This window comes from Pistacia vera, unplaced genomic scaffold (assembly GCF_008641045.1).
Source record: "Pistacia vera cultivar Batoury unplaced genomic scaffold, PisVer_v2 Contig353, whole genome shotgun sequence".
Lineage (NCBI taxonomy): Eukaryota > Viridiplantae > Streptophyta > Magnoliopsida > Sapindales > Anacardiaceae > Pistacia > Pistacia vera.
The window spans coordinates 47,419-70,821 of record NW_022196172.1 but is presented as its reverse complement, the minus strand read 5'-3'; the positions used below and the strand labels follow the sequence as shown (position 1 = coordinate 70,821).

General features: G+C 39.2%; 1 protein-coding gene and 1 pseudogene across 1 annotated transcript; both read right to left on the bottom strand.

Moving 5' to 3' along the window:
* Nucleotides 1-2,350: 2,350 nt before the first annotated feature.
* Nucleotides 2,351-5,112, bottom strand: LOC116139609 (annotated as a pseudogene).
* A 10,722-nt stretch (nucleotides 5,113-15,834) lies between these two features.
* On the bottom strand, nucleotides 15,835-22,892 carry LOC116139612. The gene is made up of 11 exons (XM_031425289.1): nucleotides 22,576-22,892; nucleotides 21,550-21,674; nucleotides 20,443-20,887; nucleotides 19,995-20,101; nucleotides 19,052-19,838; nucleotides 18,251-18,715; nucleotides 17,761-17,949; nucleotides 17,455-17,682; nucleotides 16,858-17,191; nucleotides 16,575-16,758; nucleotides 15,835-16,472 (listed from the first exon to the last, which is right to left on the bottom strand). The coding sequence occupies exons 1-11, from the start codon at nucleotides 22,768-22,770 to the stop codon at nucleotides 15,989-15,991; spliced, it is 3,543 nt and encodes a 1,180-aa protein (XP_031281149.1). The 5' UTR covers nucleotides 22,771-22,892; the 3' UTR covers nucleotides 15,835-15,988.
* Between the last annotated feature and the right edge of the window lie 511 nt (nucleotides 22,893-23,403).

Below are 23,403 nucleotides of genomic sequence, written 5' to 3'. Positions count from 1 at the left end.
TCGACTCGGTTCATAAGAGAGAATGAGCCGAATTCGAGCCTGGCTCGAATAAGTAGGGGATTTTTGGGAATGAGAAAGACCCCCTGATTTTAAAATCCCTAAAATGTCAACTCCAACTCTTTGCCGTAAAACCAAACCAAACCCAAAAATTTCATATTAGCCGCCGCAGTATTGTCCTCCCACATCTTGGCTTTTCCAGTGTTCGACACCGAATTGGTTGGTGGATCGAGTTGGTTATGCTCCCTCTTCAAGATGGAAATAAAACCGAAACGAAAATGAAAATTTCTGCTTAGGTTGTTCTGAAAGTGAAGAAAAAAAAAATATGGGCATTAGGGGGCGTGTTAAGTTTGAGTTTTGAGTGAATGGAGAAGAAAGAAAAGCTAAAAGTGAAGAAAGAGTGGATTTGAGTTGAGATGAAAAGGCTCATGATGGGGGCCACTGCTTTAAAACCCGAACCGGGCTGGCCGGTCCAACCGGTTAGACCGGGACCCAGCCTTAACTTCGATCCGAGTTAATGTAAAAACCGAAAATAATATAAACCCGCGTTGGACCGGTAATAGACCAATGGAACAATAAAAACCGCGAATCAGACCGGTTTGGAGCTTAAAATGGTTCACTGTTTTTGGGTTAATCTAATCTCTAATTCCTAAACCAGATTTGCAGCATCGTTTTATTCTCTATTTCATTGAGCAGCAAGTATTCTTCATTTCATTTCAATACCATTTTCATCTCCAAAAACCAAACTGCATCTTCAATTTTCATCTTCTATTCTTCTTCATTTATTCTAAAATCTATCATGTAAAGAAGAAGAAGTAAGGGGAGGGGAAGGAAGAAGAAAGAGAAGAGGAGACGAAGAAGAATAGAGGAAGGAAGAAGATTAAAAGAAAGAAAAGAGTAGACGAAGAGAAAGAGAAAAGAGAAAAAAGTTATTGGAAAAAGGGGAAAGGGATAGAAGAAAATAAGAAAGTGACGGGGAGAAAAAGAAAAAATGAGAAAGATGAAAGTGATGGGGAGAGAGAAAAAAATAATTAATAATAAAAGTTGCAAGATATTTTAAATATACAGGGACTCATGTGTAAATTTTAGGAGTGTATTTGTAGGTTTTTAAACTTATAAGGACTGAAAAATTATTCAGAGATCTATCTGTTGTATACCAATTAAACCGACTGGTCCAACCGATTGAACCGGTCAACTCGGGAATCAACCCCTTGATCGGGTCAATGAACGGTCTGGTTTTTAAAACATTGATAGGGGCGCGAGCTTCAATGAGGGGGGGGGGGGGGGGGGGGGGGGGGGGGGGGGGGGGGGGGAGAGAGAGAGAGAGGACTGAAGTTGAGAAATGAGAAGTGAGAACAACTACTACTCAGTTTAGCTGGAATAGATAAAGATGCAAAAATTATAATAAATGATTTTTTGTTTATTTTTTTATTTATTTTTGGTTCGAAGGCTACAAAATCAAACCTTCCAAATTCATTTACTACTCTACTTTTTGTGGTAATTTACTTTTCTTTTTAATTACTTTAATTTGATTTCTTTTCATTTAGTTCTTAGATTAATTTCACTCTTTGTCTCTCTAATTATGTTGATGTGATTTCTGCCTTCTTTTTTTCTCATTTTTTATATAATTTTATTTTATGAGTATGTATGTCTGTGGTCTGTCCAATCATTGAATAGGCATTTAATTTTTTAAGTCCTTTAAAGAATAAATGGGGCATAAAAAATTGGAATCTGTATTTAATTTTTTTTTTTTAAATAAAAAATTGCTCTTTTTCGAGCTGGCTAGCGAGCCAGGCACGAAATCCCCTTTTCCTTCACGAGCCGAGTCGAGCCAGAAAATTATAGGCTCGGCTCAAACTCGATTATCCCTCCCCTTTCACGAGCCGAGCTCGTTAAGCCAAAAACTCGGCTCGACTTGGCTCATGAACAGCCCTACCAAAACCGAAACCAGAACTTGTGATTATCCAGGGTACCCAGAACCGAAACCGGTTGGTTCCGGTTCCGATTCCTAATTTCAAGAACCGACTAGTTCTCGTTCCTTCAAAAATCCCAAGGTACCCGAACCCAATCACCCCTAGTACATACTGTGAAGCTAATTCATATTCCTCCCCCCTCTTCATCTTTTATCTCATCTATACAAGGTCCCCAATTGGCCATAATATATATAGACCAAAAATATGGCTCCTCGAGAAATAGCAGAACTGAGTACAAATAATTACATTTATGCTCATCTCCAGCTGAAAACAATATACAAATTGGGCGCAAGATGAGAAACAAAATACCGGATGCACAAGTTTCTGACGCTAAAATAGCACACAAATTGAACTGCCATCCCTTTGGAGAAGAGGAATGTCTATGACCAATTCTTTGTTATACGATCTAATAACCTGCATTCTTCCTTCTTCGACGTGTGCGGATCAAGCTTGGAAAGATTATTAACAAACATGATTGCCTTATCTTGATGATCAATTTTACAATAACCATCTACAATGGAGTTGTATGTTGTCTGGTTTGGTTTACATCCTTGCTTGATCATGTATTGAACCACATCAATAGCCTCCACAAACAATGAATCAGCTGCATAACTTGAAATGAAGGTATTGTAGGTGATTACATCTGGAACAAGGCCAGAATCTCTCATTTCCGATAATATCCGCCAAGCCTCTTTCATCCGACCATTTCTACAATAGGCATAAATGACAATTTTATATGATATTATATCAGGCTTCAATCCTTTTTCCAAAATTTCCCTTAAAGTTTTCAGAGCGGTTGTATATATACATCAAGCTATTATAGGTTGTCAAGCTAGGAGTGAACCCACTCTCATTCATGAAGTTCAAGATCTCATTTGTTTTGGTAAACATCTACACAGCCATAAATTGAAATCATGGCATTTAGAGTGGTTACATTAGGGGAAAATCCTTTTTTCTTCAACTCTAAGAAGGCACGCTCTGTTTCTATAAGGAGGTCACTTTTACTATTAACCAAAACAAGGGTCTTCAAGAGCACAGCATGAGGTTCAATCAGGCTAGAGAATATCTCTTCTGCAAGAGCAAGCATCCACTCAATCTCCTTACCATTGGCATAAGCATGAAGCAAAGAACAATATGTTATCTCATTGGGTTTACATTTGTAACGCCCCGCTTGAGGTACGTTGTTATTGTTCCTCTTTCGCCCTTAATCGAGTTGGTTTTTGTTATTATTGTTTGATTGAATGTCATGTTGAATGTTGCCCTAAATTTTGGTTGAAAATAGAAGAATTTGTGTGTACCAAGCTTCGCCGGGGCGAAGAAGAATCTTCGCCGGGGCGAAGATGGGTTGAGCCAAGGGTGAAACTCTCTGGACAGTTTCACCGCGGCGACAAAGGTTTCTTCGCCGCGGCGACGGGCCGAATTTCATGTTGGTTGAGTTTTAGACATTTTCTTCCCTAAGGACAATTTGACCTTTCTACCCCTAATTAGCAGGAAAAGTGGGGAGTTAATTGTAAGGATTTTTCATGGAGAATGTGTTGATATGGGGGTGAGTTTGTAATGGATCAAAGGATATAGATGGAATTCCCAAAGAAGAGTAAGGGCAAAATGGGAATGATTGTGTTTATATTTCATTAAAAGGAATTAGAATCAAAGAAACCCTCATTCTTCTTCTCCAAAAACGCAACCCTTCATTCTTCTCCTCTCAACTTCTCTTTTCTTTTGATCAAGGATTTCCAAGGGATTTTGAAGTGATTTGGGGTATAGAAAGCAACCTAAGGCTTCCTAAGGTAAGGATTTCTCCTTAAGTTGTGTGATTTGTAGATTTTAGCTCNTGCATCTTTATCAAAGCATTAAAAGTACAAATATTTGGCTTGCACCCTGCACTTCTCATCTCCTCAAAAACCTTCATTGCGGACTCATCCTTCCCGGCTTTCTCAAACCCCGATAAGAGGGTGGTGTAAGTAAAAATATCAGGCTTAATCCCTATTTCCACCATCTGGTTTTTAAGCTCCATCACCTCTTCCAACAAACCAACTCTGGCATAAGCTGATATCAATGAAGTGTAAGTCACAATACTGGGTGAACAACCATTAACCTCCATCTCCCTTAATACCTCCATAGCTTCTTTAAACCGCCTAGCCTTCCCATAAACATCCAACAAGGCATTATAAGTAACCTTGTCTGGACTAAAACCTGCTAATTTCATTTCCTCAAAAACCCAAGCTGCTTCTTCGTGCAAAGAACCCCGTCGACAACAACTTATAAGCGTATTATAAATATAAGAATCTGGGGCAACTCCGGCATTCTTCATTCCCTCTACTAGAGTCATAATCTTATTCCAGGGCATACCCATTTTCCCATACACATTCAGAATCACAGTGTAAGTTATCAAAGTAGGTTTACACCCCTCCTCCTCCATCTTCTTGAAAACCATCACAGCTTCCCTATACCTCCCATTGCTAGCAGAAGCACTTATCAATGACGTATAAGCATAAACATCAATATGAATCCCATCTTTATGCAAACTATTCAACAACAAAGCCGCAGCCGAAACTTTACCTTCTTTCCCTAACATATTAATAAGTACAGCTATAACAGAACCATTCAAGACCAATACACAATCTTTACGACTCCTAAACCACTCAAACACACTTAAAGCCAAGTCACATTTCTTGTAAAACCCTAAACCCTTAACAATACCCAACATATCAAAACTCAAAGCATCAATCTTTACATATGCGTTTTCCCGATAAGACTCAAATAACTGTAACAAAACACTATCAATATCTTTAGCATCAAAAGATTCATCAATTAAAGATTGGAGAACCCGCTGACCTTTACTGGAGAGGCGGTGGCTTGACCAGGGTTTCCCACGGTTAACGTTACGTGACTTCCCAATTCGGGTTCTGTTTCTGGGTATGGAAGATGGAGAGTTAAAGGGTTGTAAAGAAATGTGAGAGGGGATTTGTGGGTGAAGGAAGTCTTGTAGAAGAGGAGTGAAAGAGGGAGGTGGTGAAGTCGTTTGTTGATGTAGTGATAAGGGCGTTGTCGATTGAGGATTGTGTTGGTTTTGGATAAGAAAGAGAGGCTCTATGGGCGGTGGGTTTGGTAGGAGAAGAGGCAGCGGTAGATTTTGTGCCATTGAAGAGAGAGAGTGTGGAAGGTTTTAATGGATTCGAGATTGTTGGTTTCTAGATAGAGTAGCTGTCGTCTGAAGGAAGATTTTTGTTCGGGGAAAGACAATGACGATTTTTGGAGAAAATTTAGCTGCGGCATCCCAAGTTTCGATTTAAGAAAATGTCCTTGAAACTGTTTTTCATTTTTTTTTAATTTAGAAAATATGGCGTGACATAGTTAGGATTAATTAAACACGTAAAATAGGTTAAAATGAAAAGATTAAAACATATATGGGCCGAATCAGAAATAATAAAAGTTTTTAAAATTTGAAATTTCTCAAAACAAGCCCCACTAACTACTCACCTCGCTTAATCGAAATTCATTAGGGCAAAAAGCGATTTCTTGAACCAAAGGGAGACGCGATTTTTTCTAATTGAACACCTGTAAATTTTCACCCTAAAATCAATTTCTTGAACCCTAAACCTAATACAGTCGCGATTTCCGATCGATTTGTTAAACCCAAAAATCGATTTCCTTAACCCTAAACAGAATTTGTGCGATTTCTGGCGATACAGTCCACATTTCCGATCGAAACTGCAAACTTTGACACCAAATTCAATCCAAAACCATGGTTGACACTCACAATGAGGAGGAAAACCCAACGCCACTTCAAATCCTAGATTCCGGTGGCGCAAGTAGTTCAATGGCTGCTCCGGTGGATCATTCGATCAGTGAAGGTGGTCCACACGTAGAGGAGATGCCGGCGGCACAAGAACAGAGGGAAAAACTGGCAAACGGTTCTGAAGACGAGGAGTCAGGCGAGAATTCACGCCAGAAGGAGGAGTTCGGCGAGAATTCAGGCCAGGAGGAGTCGTCCGAGGATTCAGGCGACGAGGAGGAGGCCAGTGAAGAAAAGGTACGTTGTTTGGGAATATTGCTTGTACTGTCGCTTAAGCGATCATTTGTATCGCTTAAGCGATTAATCTGTTTTACTCATGATCGCACTCATGATCGCTTAAGCGATACAAATGATCGCTTAAGATTCTGCTCAGATCTAAGATCGCTTAAGCGATTGATTCAGTTTACTCTTGGTCGCTTAAACGATTTCAGATCGCTTAAGCGATCTTGTCGAGGCAGAATCACAGATATAATAAACGATCTTTTGTATTGCTTAAGAGATTCTCAGTTTACTTTTGGTCGCTTAAGCGATTTTAGATCGCTTAAGCGATCTTGCATGAGGCAGAGTCAAGATCTCTTAAGCGATCCAAAATCGCTTGAGCGACTACAGTGGTAATTTTTTGTTGCTGATATTTTGTTTATTAGTTGTTTTGGTTTATTTTTGTTGCTGACATTTTGTTTATATTGATTGTGCAGATTGTGCGGACTGTAAATTGTAGAGACTACGAATTGGAGCCTATAAGTGAGAAGGTACTCTACTTCCTTGGAAGGGTGACGGTGAGGTCGAGTTGGGATGTTTTTGACAGAATAAGGGCCATTTTAGCTGGAATGAGGCGTGGTAAAAGAGATTTCGATCGCACTTGTTTCGGTCAATTTTTAAGAATCGGAACAAATTGGAAAAAGGCATTTTGGGGGCAGGGAGTGCATTACATGTTGCTGCACTCAGTAAAATGCAACAAAAAAAAAAAAATGAAATGTGGTTCGTGGTGGACGGAAAGCTACTACGGTTTGGGATGATGGAGTATGCCTTGGTGACGGGCTTAGGATGCTGGGAAGTGCCAAATAAGGCGGAGGCAGACGCAATAAGGACGAGTCCGGGAGCCATAAGGTCTCGTAATAAGGTTTTACAAGGGGCAAAGTCTATTACAGGACACATTTTAGAGGAGAGGCTAGAAACAGTTCGGTTTAATGATGGAGAGAAGATAAAAGTGTTGCGGTGGCATGTCAGGAAGTGTAACCATTTGGATTACGACCAAATAGAGATTGAGATTCAAGTGGCTGGGGTAAGATTAAAGGATTAAGCTTTTGAATATGCAGTTGCTTTTTGATTTTGCTTCAATCTGATTGATTTTGTTTCTTATTGCAGGGAGTCGTCCGTCCCTTTCTCACCGCTACTGGGGATGAAGCGGAAGAGGACTATGTCACATCTTTCAAAGCAATGGAGGATGAAAGGGATGAACAGATAGACCGCCTGATGCGAGACCTAAAAGGGGTCATGCATGTGACGGCAGTTGCAGGGTCATTGCTTGACAACGTCGTTGATGCCGAGGATTATGAAGCTCCAATAGGCGGGAGGCCCGAGGATGAGGAGGAGAAGAGGGAGGAAGAGGTTCGTATGCCTCAGCAAACCGGTACAACAAGTATCGCTTTGCCGAGACATCGGCATCGAGAGAATGAGGTTGTTGACCTCATAAACGGCCTGTTTGAGAGTTTTACAGCGACCGTTTATGCAAGGTTTGACAAGATGGAAAGTGCATGAAAAGGGTGGAGGAGAAAGTGGATAAGCTGGGAGAGAAAGTTGGTACAGTGGAGAAGGAAGTTGGTACAATGGAGGAGGAAGTTGGTTGAAGTACAAACTGGCTTGAAAAGAGAGAGCCAAAAGAGCAAGTTTGTGAAATCGCCTTACATGGTAGTGATACAGGTAAAGAAGAAGAAAATTAAGAAACAAATGGAGGAAGAACCAGAAATGGAGGAGGTTGGTGGAAGAAGTGGGGCGGTGATAATGGAGGAGGGCAACGTGGGAGGCGAAGGAAGCGGGGATGTAAAAATGGAGAAAGAGGGAGGAAGTGGGCAACAGAAATTAGACTCAAATGTCGATTTGTATAGACCAATAGAGGAAAAGAAAAAACCTCTTTTTATGCCTATTACAATGGATCAGGAAGAAATGGCCATATAAAATGTAAGACAAGGGATTATCCCCGGGAATGGTTTGAGAAGTTGTTGACGATAGGCACGTGGCTTGAGGACTCGATGAGTTATTTTCACTTAATTTTCCTTACTTTTGCCTATGTTTTCCATACTTATCTTGTTGTTTTTATTTGATGCAGCACATCGATGAGATATTGGCACTGATGAGGCTACGACAGACTACTGATGGTGATCTGTTGTATCCCGACTGTGCCATCACCGATGTGGCATTTGGCCAAACACTTGTTTTGGCATATTGCACTTTAATTAAAAATGTCGTTACTAGTGGTGCAGCAAAAGGACCGAAGCAAAAAAGATTGGCCATAGTACAGTTGGACTACATCCCTGATAATTTTTATTTTGATGATAGAATTATGCAGTATATACGGGGGGATCGGCCCAAATATGGCCACGGTTGGGCCTTTGTTAAAAGAGTGTACTGCATCATCCTCGTCAAAGAGATGCACTGGATAACAGTCATTGCGCATCTAGAGGAGGGGTTGCTAAAGATCCTTGACTGCAACCCCACTATTTGTCGAGACAAGGAGTTGGAGGTCGAGTTGGAGCCACTGTCCAGGTTGTTCTTGTGGCTGTTGCATGACAGCAGGATGTTTGGGCACTTGGGTGATCAAGTACTAACCGTAAAATGGCCAATTAAGCGCTCTACCGGCCCAATAAATGAGTCAAGGTAAATTTTGCATAAAACTAACTTACATAATACAATTGTTCTATAAGTTTATTCTAATGCTAATGTCTTCTTCTTATTGTAGTGCTGAATGTGGGGCATATGCCCTAAAATTTATTGAGTTCGACATGACCAACACCCTGATGGACGGGTTGAATGACAAAATAATGAGAGACTGTCGGAAGGGCTGGGCTGTCGACTGCTTCCATAGGCAGATGGATCCGTTTTGAGTGAGCAGAACCCAATAAAAAGGTATGAAAGTTGGACTTTGAATTTTGTAGTTTATGTGATGTTAATGTTGATACTTGGGTTGTGGTGCTGATGCTGCAGGTGTCATGCTTATATGGAGCTTTACCAAAAGACACGGACTAAGTGAACTTCTCACCTAACCACTCTGTAACTTTTTTACGTGTTTTTTTTATTTACAAAAGTTGACGTGTCTGCAGGTGTGTGACGGATAATTTTGCAAGTTCCTGGCAAACAATGAGAGGAAACTTCTCAAAGGCTGGTTGGCAAGAGGAGGCATCAGCAATAAAGCCTGCTGGGAAGGCATGGTACCAAACAATGATCTCAGAGAGGTTGCTGGCAAACAGAATTCAAAAACTTCTCAAAGGCTGGTTGGCAGGAGGAGGCATCTGCAATAAAGGGATTGTGCAAAGGTGTTAGAGACATTAAACTCTTTGGCATCAAAAAGTAAATTAAAGGCAGTGTATAGAAATTCTGGTGCTGTGGCTCTTCTTGCGGCAGCCAAAAGCCTTGTGCCTGCAGAATCATTGTAAAGAATTGGATCTGACATTTGGGAGAAATTTTTTTTTTTTTTTTTCCATATAAGATATCTCATTAGCAGTTTGAATTTACTATGTATGGTGTGATCATTTGCTTCACCCAAGTTGGATAATGGTTTTTTAGCATTTTGTTTCTTTTTGTGTATCACTACAACATGTGATGTACTGGTGTGATTATTTGATTCACCACAGTTGGGGCTAATGGTTAACTTGTCCATATATTTCAATATTTGCCGCATCCCATGCCTATTTTTTATTTTGTGTTTTGATCAACAGGTTACATTGATGTCTCTTATATTTTGATTTGTGATGAATTAGATTGATATAAATGAGTGATGTACAAATGTTTCCCAATCATAGTCATTTTGAAATTAATTAACTTAAAGAATGGCATGGTACCAAACAATTACGTATATGACCGACCACATATATCTCTTAAACGACCAAGACTTTTCCAGATATGATCGCTTAAGCGATCTCAAATCGCTTAAGCAACCAAGAGTCTATTACGAAGCATCGCTTAAGCGATACATAGATCGGCTTAGCGATTACCTTCTGGGCAGATGTTCATTCTGCCTTGGCCAAGATCGCTTAAGCATCCAAATCGCTTAAGTCGAAGGATCTTTAGGAAGAATCGCTTAAGCGAATACATAAGATCGCTTAAGCGTCATAGATCTAGGCAATATTCATCTGGCCTCGGACAAAGATCCTTAGCGATCTCAGATCACTTAAGTGACCAAGAGTATTTAAAAAAAATCGCTTAAGCATAAATGGATCGCTTAAGCGATCATAGATCTGGGCGATTCATTCGCCTTGGCAAAATCGTTAAGCGTCTCAATCGCTTACTCGACCAATGATCTTTTAAAAATCGCTAGGATACATAAGATCGTTTAAGCGATCATAGATTGGGCGATATTCATTCTGCCTCGGACAAGATCGCTTAAGCGATCTAGTATTTTAAAAAATCGCTTAATGCAACAATGGATTGTCTTAGTGATCATAGATTCTGGGCAGATTCATTCTGCCTTAGCCAAGATCGCTTAAGCGATCTCATCGCTAAGCACCAAAAGTCTTTTACGAAAATCGCTTAAGGATACAAATGGATAGCTTAAGCATTTTCGATCTGGGCATCTGCCGCGGGCTAGATCGCTTAAGCGATCACCGATCGCTTAAGTGACCGAGTAAAAGCAAGAATCGCTTAAGCGATACAACGGATCGCTTAATCGACGAGAGTAAAAGCAAAGAACGCTAGCGTACAGACGGATCCTTAACGACTGTGTAAATATCGAGGATCGCTTAAGTGATCTATGTATTCGGATATTATTATTGTTTCAGAGCATCGATTAATTGATAACGCTATGCTAAACATATAGGGTTTGCAAAGGTGTTCAGTGGACTATGACCGTTATTATATTTATATTAAACAAATAGTTCTTTTACTCATATGAAACATGTAAGGTGTCGACTGTTACGTCTTGCTAAACATATAGGGTTTGCAAAGGTGTTCAGTGGACTATGACCGTTATTATATTTATATTAAACATATAGTTCTTTTACATCAGTATGAACATGTAAGGTGAGATTGTTACGTCTATGCTAAACATATAGGTTTACGATTCGTCAGTGGACTATGACCGTTATTATATTATATTAATATTATAGTTCTTTTACGTCCGTAGAAACATATAAGTTGTACAATGTTTACGTCTATGCTAAACAATGTGGTTTTTATGATTCGTTCGTGGACTATGACGGTTTATATTTATATTAAACTATAGTTCTTCGTCAGTATGAAACATTAGGTGTAGAATGTTTACGCATGCTAAACAATGGGGTTTACGATCATTTAGTAACCATGACGAGTTATATTTCAAAGTAACCATGGAATCTTAGTGAACATATGTTCTTCTCTTTGTGTCAGAACATAAAGGGTCGTTGGTTAATATTCCTATAAATATAAATCATTCCCAAATATTTCTTTTTTATTATTATTTAGGAAATATTAGTATTTTTTTTTAATAAATTTTAGACCCTTACTAAATTATTTCATTAATACCTGCTAAAAGTTTAAAAAGTAACAAAAACACCCCCCCCACCCACTTCCCAGATTCGACACCACGACGGCTACAAACGATAAATGTCGGTACAATTCCCAGATGTGACATTTTTTGGCAGATCCACTGTGGATCTGGCCGAAAGCCCACTGGCTGTCATCGACTTCAAAGAAAGGGCCGACGTTAACGCCCAATCTTAGGCATCGTTGACCGAAAACGAAGCCATATATTTGGCCGTCGCAGACGGCCAGATATCGACTTTTTCTCGCGTATAGCGATGCCGTGATCTGGCCTTTCCACCACATCCATGGTCGATCTGCCGGAAAGGCCATACGACGCCCTATCAGCCTGATCCGACTGCTATGTGTCGTAACGCCCTTTCCGGTAGGATTCCGACGATGGTGGCCAAATCTGGGAAGTGGGTAGGTGGGGTGTATTGTTTAAATTTTAAATATTTTCGTGTGGTCGATTAAGCGATCATACAAAGGCTTCGTTTACACAGCGCGGCTAAGCGAGCGTGATATCGCTGAACGATCTTTTTCACTGGCCGATTAAGCGAGCGGATCGCTTAGCAATCATGTGGATTGGAAGAATCAAATCTGCCTAGGTGCATGATCGTTAAGCGATCCGGATAGCGCTTAAGCGATGTGTCTTTTTGTCTTGGTCGATTATAGCATGTGGCCTGGACAGAATCATTTCGCCCAGTGCACGATCGCTTAAGCGATCCGTGATATCGCTTAAGCGATCCTGTTGAAAACTCCTTCGTTTGAAGACATATCATAGAGCTTATGCACCATGGGAAATATACTTTCCAGCTTTTCTTCTGAATTTTACAAACTAAAATTACCAACACGTATTATTCCATACTTTTCTCCTTAATTGCAACCAATCCAAACTAAATCACAAACAAATATTTAGGCCATGTACAAGAAATATAGAAGATGTTAATTAAGGTAACAATAAAATTTTACCACAATAATGAAAACAATCACTCTCAACGGGTGGCCTCGCAACTCTGAATTCATCCTTCTTCAAACTAATTTCTGGATCTGCATGGAATTCTGGCAACTGCTTCTCTTGGGCCAGGGTGCTTGACAAATTGAGTCACTGACATCCCGGGGAACCTGCAGACGGAGGAAAGTCTACTCCCCTCCCTACCGCAGTGAACTGCGGATGGAGAGAAGGCACACGCGCGTCACCCAGCCTCGGCGAATTTTAAAAGCGAGCTGAGAGCCAATAGAGAGGGGACAAAGCCAGGAATCGAAACCAAATCGACCCGGGGTTCGGCGCATGAGCAGGGACTAAGTAACAGAGCATGCAAGCACAGGCAATTTACTAACAAGGTTAACGAGGCCGCTGACCAGTACCGCGCTGCAAGACACACGAGCAGGAAGAGGTAACAGGCATTGGAAAAGTCCATCTGCTGCGCGCAATAATGTCAGCTGACGGAACAATGTTGTAGTAAAATTAGCTGATCCGTACGACGCTCATGAACCACCGTGACAATGTCCTCTGATTGCATCAAAAGTGCAAACTATTGGAAACTCTCTTCTATTAACAACTTCGAATTTATGGACTCCGCTATATCGTGGTCATACATCAACCTTCTTCCAGGAAAGTAAGCTCACTCCATCGCTCAAACCAACATCATGCTAATACTTGCAACTCTTCATCCTTGATTCGGATTTGCTGGAAGTGCTCCTCGAACTCATCAACCCGATAAGCTTTTGCTGCCATGTAGTATGTTTGAAGGAGCACCAGCACACTTAAACTTTTGTTTATGTTCTCACCAAGGTGCTCATGCAAATCCCAGGCCATGCAGACCGTGATGTGCTTGACGGTAAATGTGGCATCCCCTTCTTTTATAGAGTTGTGCCTACGGATATTATACAAACTCATCACTGTATCAGGCACTATCGTACGAATTGTCTGAAAAAACCAAGTCCAGACTCATCATTCTCAGAGTCACCACACACCTGCAACAGATATGTGGTGATTCTCGTTGTCCTGTGCAGTGGCCACCACAATGTACCTCCATACTTCCCGTCAAAAGCAACCATCAACAGCCAACACCTTTCTCATGTTTACAAAACCCTTATAGCAGAACCGTAAGCAACAAAAAATATTAAACATCATTTCCTGTCCCATCTCAAGCCGTCTGCTACCTTGGTGGTCAACTCAGCATATAACGATCGCTTCAATACTGCGTACCCGTGCTCCATGCCCCTCACAAATCTTGTGCATGTTGTCTCCCTCCAACATTCCAGTAACTAACAGCACATCCCAACTCTGGCGCACAGTGAATGTCTTTAGGAGAGGTGATTTCCCTCAACGAACCAATTTGACAAATTGTCCAATAACATGCTGGACGCTTGTCGATGCTCCCTGAAATGTGTCACAAACCACATGTGTGCTCACGGGTATATGTGCTAAGATAAATTTTTCCGAACTCCGCCAACCTCTACATAAACCGCCACTTGCACTTTCGGTCACGACATGCAACCGTCACAGCCAATGAATTTGACTTTTTGTATGAACTCAAAATTACCTCTCATGGCAACAATTTTAGCTTCCTCACCACTCCTCTTGTTGTCAAATAATACCCTATGCGCAACTCCGATCCTCCGTAAAAACATGAGCTGATCACTACTACCTCCAATTGCCCCCTCTAACCTGCATAGACGACATAGTGTTCTCTTCCTCACAATCTACGCCTTCGCATAATCTGTATTTAAAGGAATCTCTACATCTGTGGAACATATCTACGGGGTCCTCCCCTCAACATTTTCGTGCCCCCATCACCAACCTCTTCTACGGTTCCTCTCACCCAATTCCGTTACATCTCGATTTGTCAATAACAAATCAATGGCCTCGTAGTTCAAATTAAAACCAGGCAAATCTCGCCTACTTCCTTTATCCCCTTCCTTTGAACCAACTTCCAACGGTTTTTTCAAAAGAAACCCTTAAATCGCCTCGAACCATTATCGGCCACACCAATCATATAAACTTCACACTTTCATCCGACTTTAATATAGAAGAGATACCTTATAAGGTTCAGGAACTCTGCTTAAAACATATTCACAAATATCACTACGAGCAACTCAAATTACCTCTTCTAATTATTCATCAATCAACTCATCAAAACTAACCTCTGTCTCAGCAATTGGTAAACTTCTTTGCTCTTCCCAATCCACTTTCAGCTACTTTCTTCCTCCACCCACTCACCAAAATTAAACACCCAAAACAACTTGTCCCATGTGTAATATAGCCAACTACCTATAATGCAAGAAAAAAAAAATATTCTTAAATGTGTACTAAGGGTTCAAATATTTTAAAAAGAATCTGCACAGTCGCTTATATATCTGTTGTATCGCTTAAGTGATCTTATGCACATACTGATCGCTTAAGGATCTATCTGCTGCATTACCAGACGTACCAGACGCTTCCGCGATCCATCATACCCAGAACACATTTTCAGTCATCTCCACCTACAATCGATCCATCATACCCAGAACACATACCAAGAACAAATTTTCAACATATTTCACTCCTTTCAACTTCCATTACATCAAACATAGCCCAACAACCTAAACAACTAAATCAAAATCATAACCCAAACCCAATCCATGCTAAATCAAAATCATAACCCAGATCTTTGTAAATCGAAATATGAAATCGAAATGGAGATACACATACCTGGACGAAATGTCAGGAGGAGGAGGAGGAGGATGAGGAGAAGGATCTGTGTTGGAGAAGTTGTTAATGACGGAGGAATGCGTTAACGTGACGGGAGGAAGAAGAAGAAGGTGTTTGGGTTTATTTAAAAGAATTTCGACTCTTTGGGGATATATTATAATTTTTAAAAGATTACACAATTATTCATTAATCCTAATTAACCCCTAATCATATTTAATTAAGCTTAATAAAAAATAAGGCTATTTAGTTAACATTTACAAACTACATAACCTTTTAATTAAATTTTAACTCCAAATGTCTTTTTAATAAACTCCCCCCAATTTTTGGGACCGTATCCCTGCAATTACTTTCAAGTTTCAACATGCCCCCAGATTTTAACCCTTTACATCAACTTTCAACATGCCCCCAAATTTTAACCCTTTACATCAACTCTTTTTAACAAAATTTTTGTAAAGTTGTATTAGGGGTTAAGGGTTTATTTAATTTTCACCTATGAAATAATTTAGCATTATAAATTTAACCGTTTTATTATAAAGTATTAAAAATCTCTATAAATATCAAACACATCCTTAAGAAATTATAAAAAGATGGGAAAATATTTAATACATTATGAAGGAAATGGATGTGTTCATAATTATTCTAAACACTATTCACATGTTCAATTACAATGAGGGAAAAGACAGTAATATTCCCACAATTAATTCAATCAAATAATGTCCAGTTGTCCACTCTACATACATCAGCTTTACACACACTACTATTATGCACAAGTGTGTTTACTTTATTTCTTCTTCACAAATTCACAATCCAATCCCTTCACATGTTATCAGTTACGTATATATACCATGGCCCATGAACACTTACAGAGACGGTGCCTGCCACCACCAAAACTTCAGCAGCTTCCACCACCCTTTCAGTCAGGCTTACTGCTCCAATCTGCCTGAGGGCCATTTCTGCCAATTTTCTTCCATTGCTTCCACTTCCCCCAAGCACAATTCCTCTTACAGCTAAATATACAGCTCGAGATACCTTTTCAAATACTGCATCTCCAGCTTGAAAGCTTTTTGCCAGCGTCCTGGCAATTACTTCCTTTCTCACTTGAAGCTTATCAGAATCAACTACCTTGCCATTATCACTTGAAGCTCCACCGATTACTTCAACAATTTCTTCAATTCCTGCGTCTTCAGAGCGGTCTAAGAGCTTCAAGAGTCTTGCAGAGCAGTTAGATAGTATATTGTCCATGTCTGCAGGGCTGGCTACTGGCCGCTCGCAGAGGAGGGTTTGCCGGCAAAGAAGAATGCTGGAATTGGAATAACAGAATTAGTACATGAGAAACCAGGTAGCTCATGAGAAGATGATGTTTCTATATCAAGCCTGAGAAAGAATTGGTGAAGCCACATACCTCGTGGAAACTACAATAATCTTCTGAATCTGAGCCTGAACAGCTCTCAACCTCGAGATGTTAAGCATGAAAGTTTCAGGCAAAGATTCTTGCGTTAGACCAGATATCCCACTTACTAACTTCAACAAGCCAAGCCTCACTGACAAATCAAGTTTTTCTCCCTTACATTCTGGTTGCTGATTACCTGATCCAGAGAGAGAAAACCAACAGGATGAATTAAGAAAAATGTTAATAAACTAACTACTTTAACACTAAAAAAGATCCCTAGAAATCAAATTCTTACCTGAAGTACGAGGGGAAGATGTACTTTGGCTTCCACCTGTTTTGACCAGAAAGCTTCCACCGGTTCTAAGGGTGGTAGAAGGCAGACGCATTCCAGACGAACTTTTATGACCTGTCAAAGCTGAAGGAGAATTCATGTGTTCTTCCCATTCCTGATCTTTGCACATCCAAACAGATGAAAGCCACTGTAAAGTCAATGGTAAAGAGCTGTGAGCATCAGAGGGGGGTCCATATCGGTTTGCAAAAGCTTTTCTAAGGTAGTCAAAACCAGCAGGCCCCTTCAACAAAGGCTCCATGAGTCTTATGCGCGCTTTGCTTATCTCCCGTTTTAGAGCCTGACAGAAAATATTTCCATGTTATACTACATAAGGAGGCAAAAACAGTGTCATAATTTCCAATTGCTTCACTAGCAATGCATATCCTAATATGAATCTTCTAAATCCAGCAGTTTTACTAAACGGATAAAACAGCATCAATATATAAAGTCAGTGAACTCTCATGCAATAATTCAAAGATTAAATCACTCAACTCATGAGGCTTGCATTTGAATCCTTTAATATTTACAAAGCCAAGGACATAAGATCAAAGAAACACTCACCTGAATCTGCTCTAGAACAAAGCGAAAACCTTTGATCATTGCAATAACAGGTGAATAGTTTGATCCATCTCTGGCCTGACATATCTCAGTTAACTCTTTCAATAAATTCTGGTTATTGGTCTTCATCTCATCATCCTTGGCTGGAGACGAGAGTTTCTGCAAAGTGCTCAAGGCAAACTCCAGAATCCTTCCAAGATAATTAATGTCCAGGTAACCTGAATTCAAAACCTGAGGAAAGAAATTAACAACAAATTAGAATTTATGGCATCATATGATGCAGCAATGGCATAAGGCAGTGGCTACTACCTGAGCAAGAAATTCCAGATCTATAGCTTCAGTAATCTCTTCTTTCCAGCTCTTAGGAGCCATCTCACAAATTTCATCCCTCACTTCACTCAAAAGTTGAATAACCCGGTCATATTTAGGCACATCCTGTTTCAGGGATTCCATGATGCCATCCCAGAAAGCCTTCTCCATTGTCTCTCTTATCTTTGACTGCCAAATGCAACAAATCAGTGCCAAATTTTTTAAATTATCATCGTATTCAATTAAGCCACTGGGGACCAATGTGACTTCCAACATTAAAACCAAGCATTTCCAGAACCAGATGTTGATGGCGGTTGTAACAGTATTTATAATTTTCCACATAGAAACTCAAAAATGGCAAAAGGCAGTAATAGGGTGGTCTCTGGTTATTTAGAAATAAGCAAAAATGTTAATTAGACAACTACACAGTTCCCCACACAACAGTCATCAAGTCCGGGTTAATTATTTATAACAATACAACTGCACTAACCTTGACACTGTTTTGATCGTCATCGGTGATGGAGCTATCAACAAAAGCACAGTGGTTATGGACAAACTCATTAACTATCAATTCATTCTCAGTGACCTGCTGTTTTTCAAGGGACGAACCCAACCAACCATCTTCATGGCTGGTACTAGCTGCAGAGGAATCAATTCCTTTGGGTGGGGATGCGTTCTCCTTAAATAAGGAGCGAACAACACTACTTGGCCTCTCAACACCCTTGGTCAGATTACTTCTGCTATCCACACTAGCAACAAATGGAGGAACAGTTGGGGAACTAGATGGACTAGGGGTTAAAAAGTTTGTGATTGGAGATCCGACTGGACTTCCATTTTCCTTTGCTTCAAAGTACTTAGATCGAGTTTCAGATAGCGCAGATTCCATGTGCTCAATCCCAGCTTCTCCACTGAGATGATGTACTTTTTCCCTTAAAAGTTTTTGGTCCTCTGTAACCTGCATGAAGCAAAGTTCATAGATTAGCCAATATTAGTATAGAGGACATTACATTAAAAAACCCAAACAAAAACATGGAAACATGCCCAAAAAAGAGAGAACCTAAACCCTTGTTATAATTAACATGCTTACTGTGCAGGAACTCTTTCAAATATAAAAATGCCTTAAAACGAAGTCTGTTTTCAACCATCCAGAATTCTTTAAGAACTAGATAAAATCATGTTTCTTCGGAAAGAACAGCAGAAAATACTTTAAGAAAATGGCTTAGTCTAATGAGTTGCTAAAACATATTCATGTTGTAGTGTTAGGTGATCTCTATGAAAATGATATCCATACCTGTTTCTGAATAGCCTTCATATCATGAGTAAGAGCAGAATTTTCTCCATCTGGGGTCATCTTGCATTTACGAATCATAGAGAGTTCAAGCTGGCAAGCAGCTCTCACCAAATCATCTTCCAATGACTTGGCATCCTTAACTTTCCACATCACAAAACAGTTCAAATAGGAGCACCATGCTTTATCAAAAGCAGCAAGCTGAGACCTGAAGGTCCAACGTTTTGGCAGCAAAGAGTCAGACTCTTCATCAGAACTCTGTATTGGCCCCTCCAATATAATCTTTATCAAAATCTCAAACTGTCGAACAAATTGTTCTGCAGACTTGGCCAGAGCAATCTCACGCTCTCCTTGACCACTGAACACTGCATCTGGATGACCCAAAATCATGTAAGCACAAAGAACTACTCTCACTGGATACCTAGACAATTTAGCTGGACGTTTGCCAGCCTCCCTAGGGGGACCTACTTTCTTTGCATCTCTGCTCTTCAAAGGAGTTCGGGAATTAAGCCTTCTTTTGGGAGAAGCAACTCTTTTGAGAAGGTGATCAATGTTATCTAAACTGAATGTGTGATCGTCAACAGCACCAACAGCCCTGGAGATTTTCAGGCGGCTCTCGAGCCGGTCAAGTAGAGCTTTCATAGATTGAAGGGTAGCAGTTGATTCAATCAGAAGGGCCAACTGTTCAAATGGCATTGTCTTGACAGAAGTCTCTTTAATTTTCAAGGCATCATAAGCTTTTGCCAACTCCAAGGTAGTTCTCCTCTTATTACGAAATTGCCTCCAGCACCTAAAACAATAACATACCTATTAAGGTTAAAATCTTATCTTCAAACTCAAAAGCTAAAACTGCACCTTAATGACATTGCTGAGATCCAAGAAGCTTATCTTAAAGGAATATAACTAATTTATGGAACTCTCAAAGAGTAAAATCAAATTTGTATACCTCGCTAATTTTCTCGAAAGGTGATCAGCCTGTTTGCACATCCTAAAAGAAACAGGATTATTTAGCCGTCCTCTCTGCCTCAAATATTCTGCTCTTTGTCTCTTTGCCTGATATCATAAAATTCAATTAGAATATAGAAGAAGATAGATAAAGAAAAATAACCAAGAAATAGAGAGAATTACATACAAGAATAAGAACTAGAAGGGTAGAAAAGAAGATAAGACTCGGTTGAGAAGAGAAATCAAGAAGAGATAGCTAGAAAACAGTAACAAGGATAAAAATAATGAAATAAGAAAGCCTAATCCAATAAAACAATTAGTTAAAAGACTACATAAACGAAAAGACTCAATCCCAAAAATAAATAGAGAAGGACTAAATAGCCATCCTTCCTATTTGTCCTACATCAATATGATTGACAAAGCTATTTGAGAAAACAAAATATGCATACCCTTTGCAGACGATCTTCCAACTGATCACTCATTCTCCTCCTTTCAAGCTCACGTTGGTGAGAGACAATTTTAGCTACCCGCCTAACTTGTAGCACCCGAGCACGTGCCCTCTTCTTCTCAGCTTCCAACAATCGTAGTCTATTCTTCTCAGCAGCTGCTCGCTTCTGGTGAATTGCAGCACGGACACGCTCCTTATACTTGCTCTCACGAGCCATCCTTCGCAGCAATGACTGAGATGACCTCTCCTTTAATTTGGCTCTTCTTTGGCTGTAAGCCTTGAGGATAAGCATTCTATTTGCCTCCGCCTGCTGAACCCTAGATTCCACTTTTGAGCCAAGAATCTCACGTTCCCTCTCATAACGCATTTCTACCCCGGTTTTAGCTGCTTGTCGCAACTCATCCAGCCTAGCCAGGCGCATTTGAGCATTTGCCAAAATGCTTAACCTGTTAAATTCAACAGTGCGTCAGCTTGTAAACTTATGACATTATACTTATTACGGAAAATGTTATTGCTGCAGCAACATCTCTAGTTGACAAAGTAACAATCAATTTGCTACGGTGATTCTGCTACGGAAGCAACAATTGCTGTCATCATTGTTATTCAAATTAGAAAAATATTGCTTAAATAGATCCTTTGTGTTCTGAAGAATCTCTACATGCACCAAATTAGAGTAGTATCTTACAAGAGTCAAAATTTATGTGTCTTATTATAAAGGACCGAACTGGAATATGTTAAGGGCCAAAAGTAGGATAATAAAGACAAGTTACCAAGATATAAATCAGGTCAAGTAAAATCATAAGGATACATGTAATAACTGCTCTAATTCAGGTTAAAAGGCTTTATAAACAGAACAAGGAAACATTCACAAAAATGTGGGCCGTCAAAATATTTGAGGAAAAGAATTGTCATCATTAGTCTCACACAACATATCATGACTTATCAGTTAAGTAAGATGATCAAAGAAACACAATTCAGATAAGGGTGGGACTAAAATGAAGAGTGTGGGGACTAACTATACTTGCTTTCTCAGGGAAAAAGTAGTCAATATCAACATGTTAAAATACCCATTGGACTATTAATTTCTAATACAGCTTGAAGCTTTTACCTCTTCTGCTGGGCTGCTTGAAGCTTCGCTTCAAGGCGCTGACCAAGGTCCTCCTCATGAGCACAAGACTGTGAGGGGCTTCTTGGCTTCGGCCTTGCCTTGCTTGATAACTTCTCATAGAATTGCTGCAATCAAAAGCAGAAAAAGGCTATCTTCAGGTTAAACTTACATTTAGCTAAATCAAAGAATACAAAGAGGGAAAACCTTTCAAACTAAAATACCAAATAATGTTACAACCAGACAAAGAAAAGAAAGGAACCAACCAAACAAGTAAAGAACATTCAACACAGAGGCGAAAAATCCTTCAAACAAGAGAACCAAAATGTTATTACCATTAAAAGAAAGTAAACTAACTCAATATAAAGAAGGAAAATTTTCAAACTACAGAAACAGATGATCCTATTACCAGAAAAAGAAAGCAGAAAAAAGCCAAGAAACAATAAAAAGTATAAAACATGTGAAAAGAATATTTAAAAAAAAATAATAAACCATAAGTTTCACAAGGAGAGAAAGAGACAAGTCCATGTGCAAAACATACCAAATAAGAAAAGTGCCAAGAAATTTTCAAAGACAAGGAGCACCCACCTTACCTAACACAAGTAAAAATTCAAAAACCTTCATAATAAAGATTTTACAAATTTAACTTTACCCAAAACAAAATCAACCAATTTGAGTATTGAATCTTCCAATTCTCCACAAATCAAAACCAATAAATAATTACAAAGATTCAGAAGCTAAACTAACACTCCATGGAACCTAACTTAAAGTCCAAAAAAATATTACACAGTTTAATTTAGAAAAAAAAAATCAGAACTTTCATCACACACAACACATCACCAACAAATTATTCTGGGTATCTCCATATATACGAAGAGTTATACACTGTTTAATCTATAAGAATATCATCACCCAAAAAAAAAAAAAAATCACATATTGAATAATCAGCGACAAAAAAGTCTAGGTTTTGCTTTAATTTCTCAAATTCTGCGAGAAAATTATAAACTGAAATTGAAAATAGAGTTAAACCTGTCTGCGAAGATCAGCAAGTCGAAGCTTGGCTTCAATTTCTTCAACAGTACAAGGAGTTTTACTCTCGTTCAAAAGCCTCTTTCGAATCCTCCCAGGGACTCTGATCGGCGACGAAAACGACGAAGTTTCGGCGGTTTCATCACTCAGAGAAAATTCCATCGCAATACCCGCGACTCTCTCCGTTTCAGCCATAACTAAAACATAAAAAAATCAAATTTTGATCAAAGAATCTCAAAATTGGAAACGTAAGCGGCGGGAATAGTAAGAATTGGCTCTGGGTAATTGAGTAGAGAGACTTCTCAAGAGATATTAGATTAGAAGGATTTTGGAGTTTTTTTTTTTTTTTTTTTTTTTTTTTTTTTTTTTTATATGAAGAGTGATGAAGCGTGTTGTGTTTGGGTTGTGTGCAATTGAATTTATATATCTGGGTCTTTGACACGTAACTACGTAAGGCTTTTGGCGAACGGTACTTCTATTCAGGTGAAGTAAATTTTTTATTTTCTTGGACTTGAATGCCCCTGATATTATCTGTATTTACTATCATATACTTCCTTGAATATGACCATTTTAGGAAAATTCAACCATGGTTGTATCGATGAACAGAAAGACGAATTTGCAGAATTTTTAATAAAAAAACTAATTTTTATCATCTGAATTGACAATCTTGTTACTTGTACACTTATTATATCGATTATTTTAATTTATTTAATTTATATTTAGTTTTAAGTTATTTAATTATATTATAAAATATTCAATTTATATGAAAGATATATACATATATGTAATACTATAAAGAGTTATTTTTTGTCTCTTATGATATTGTGT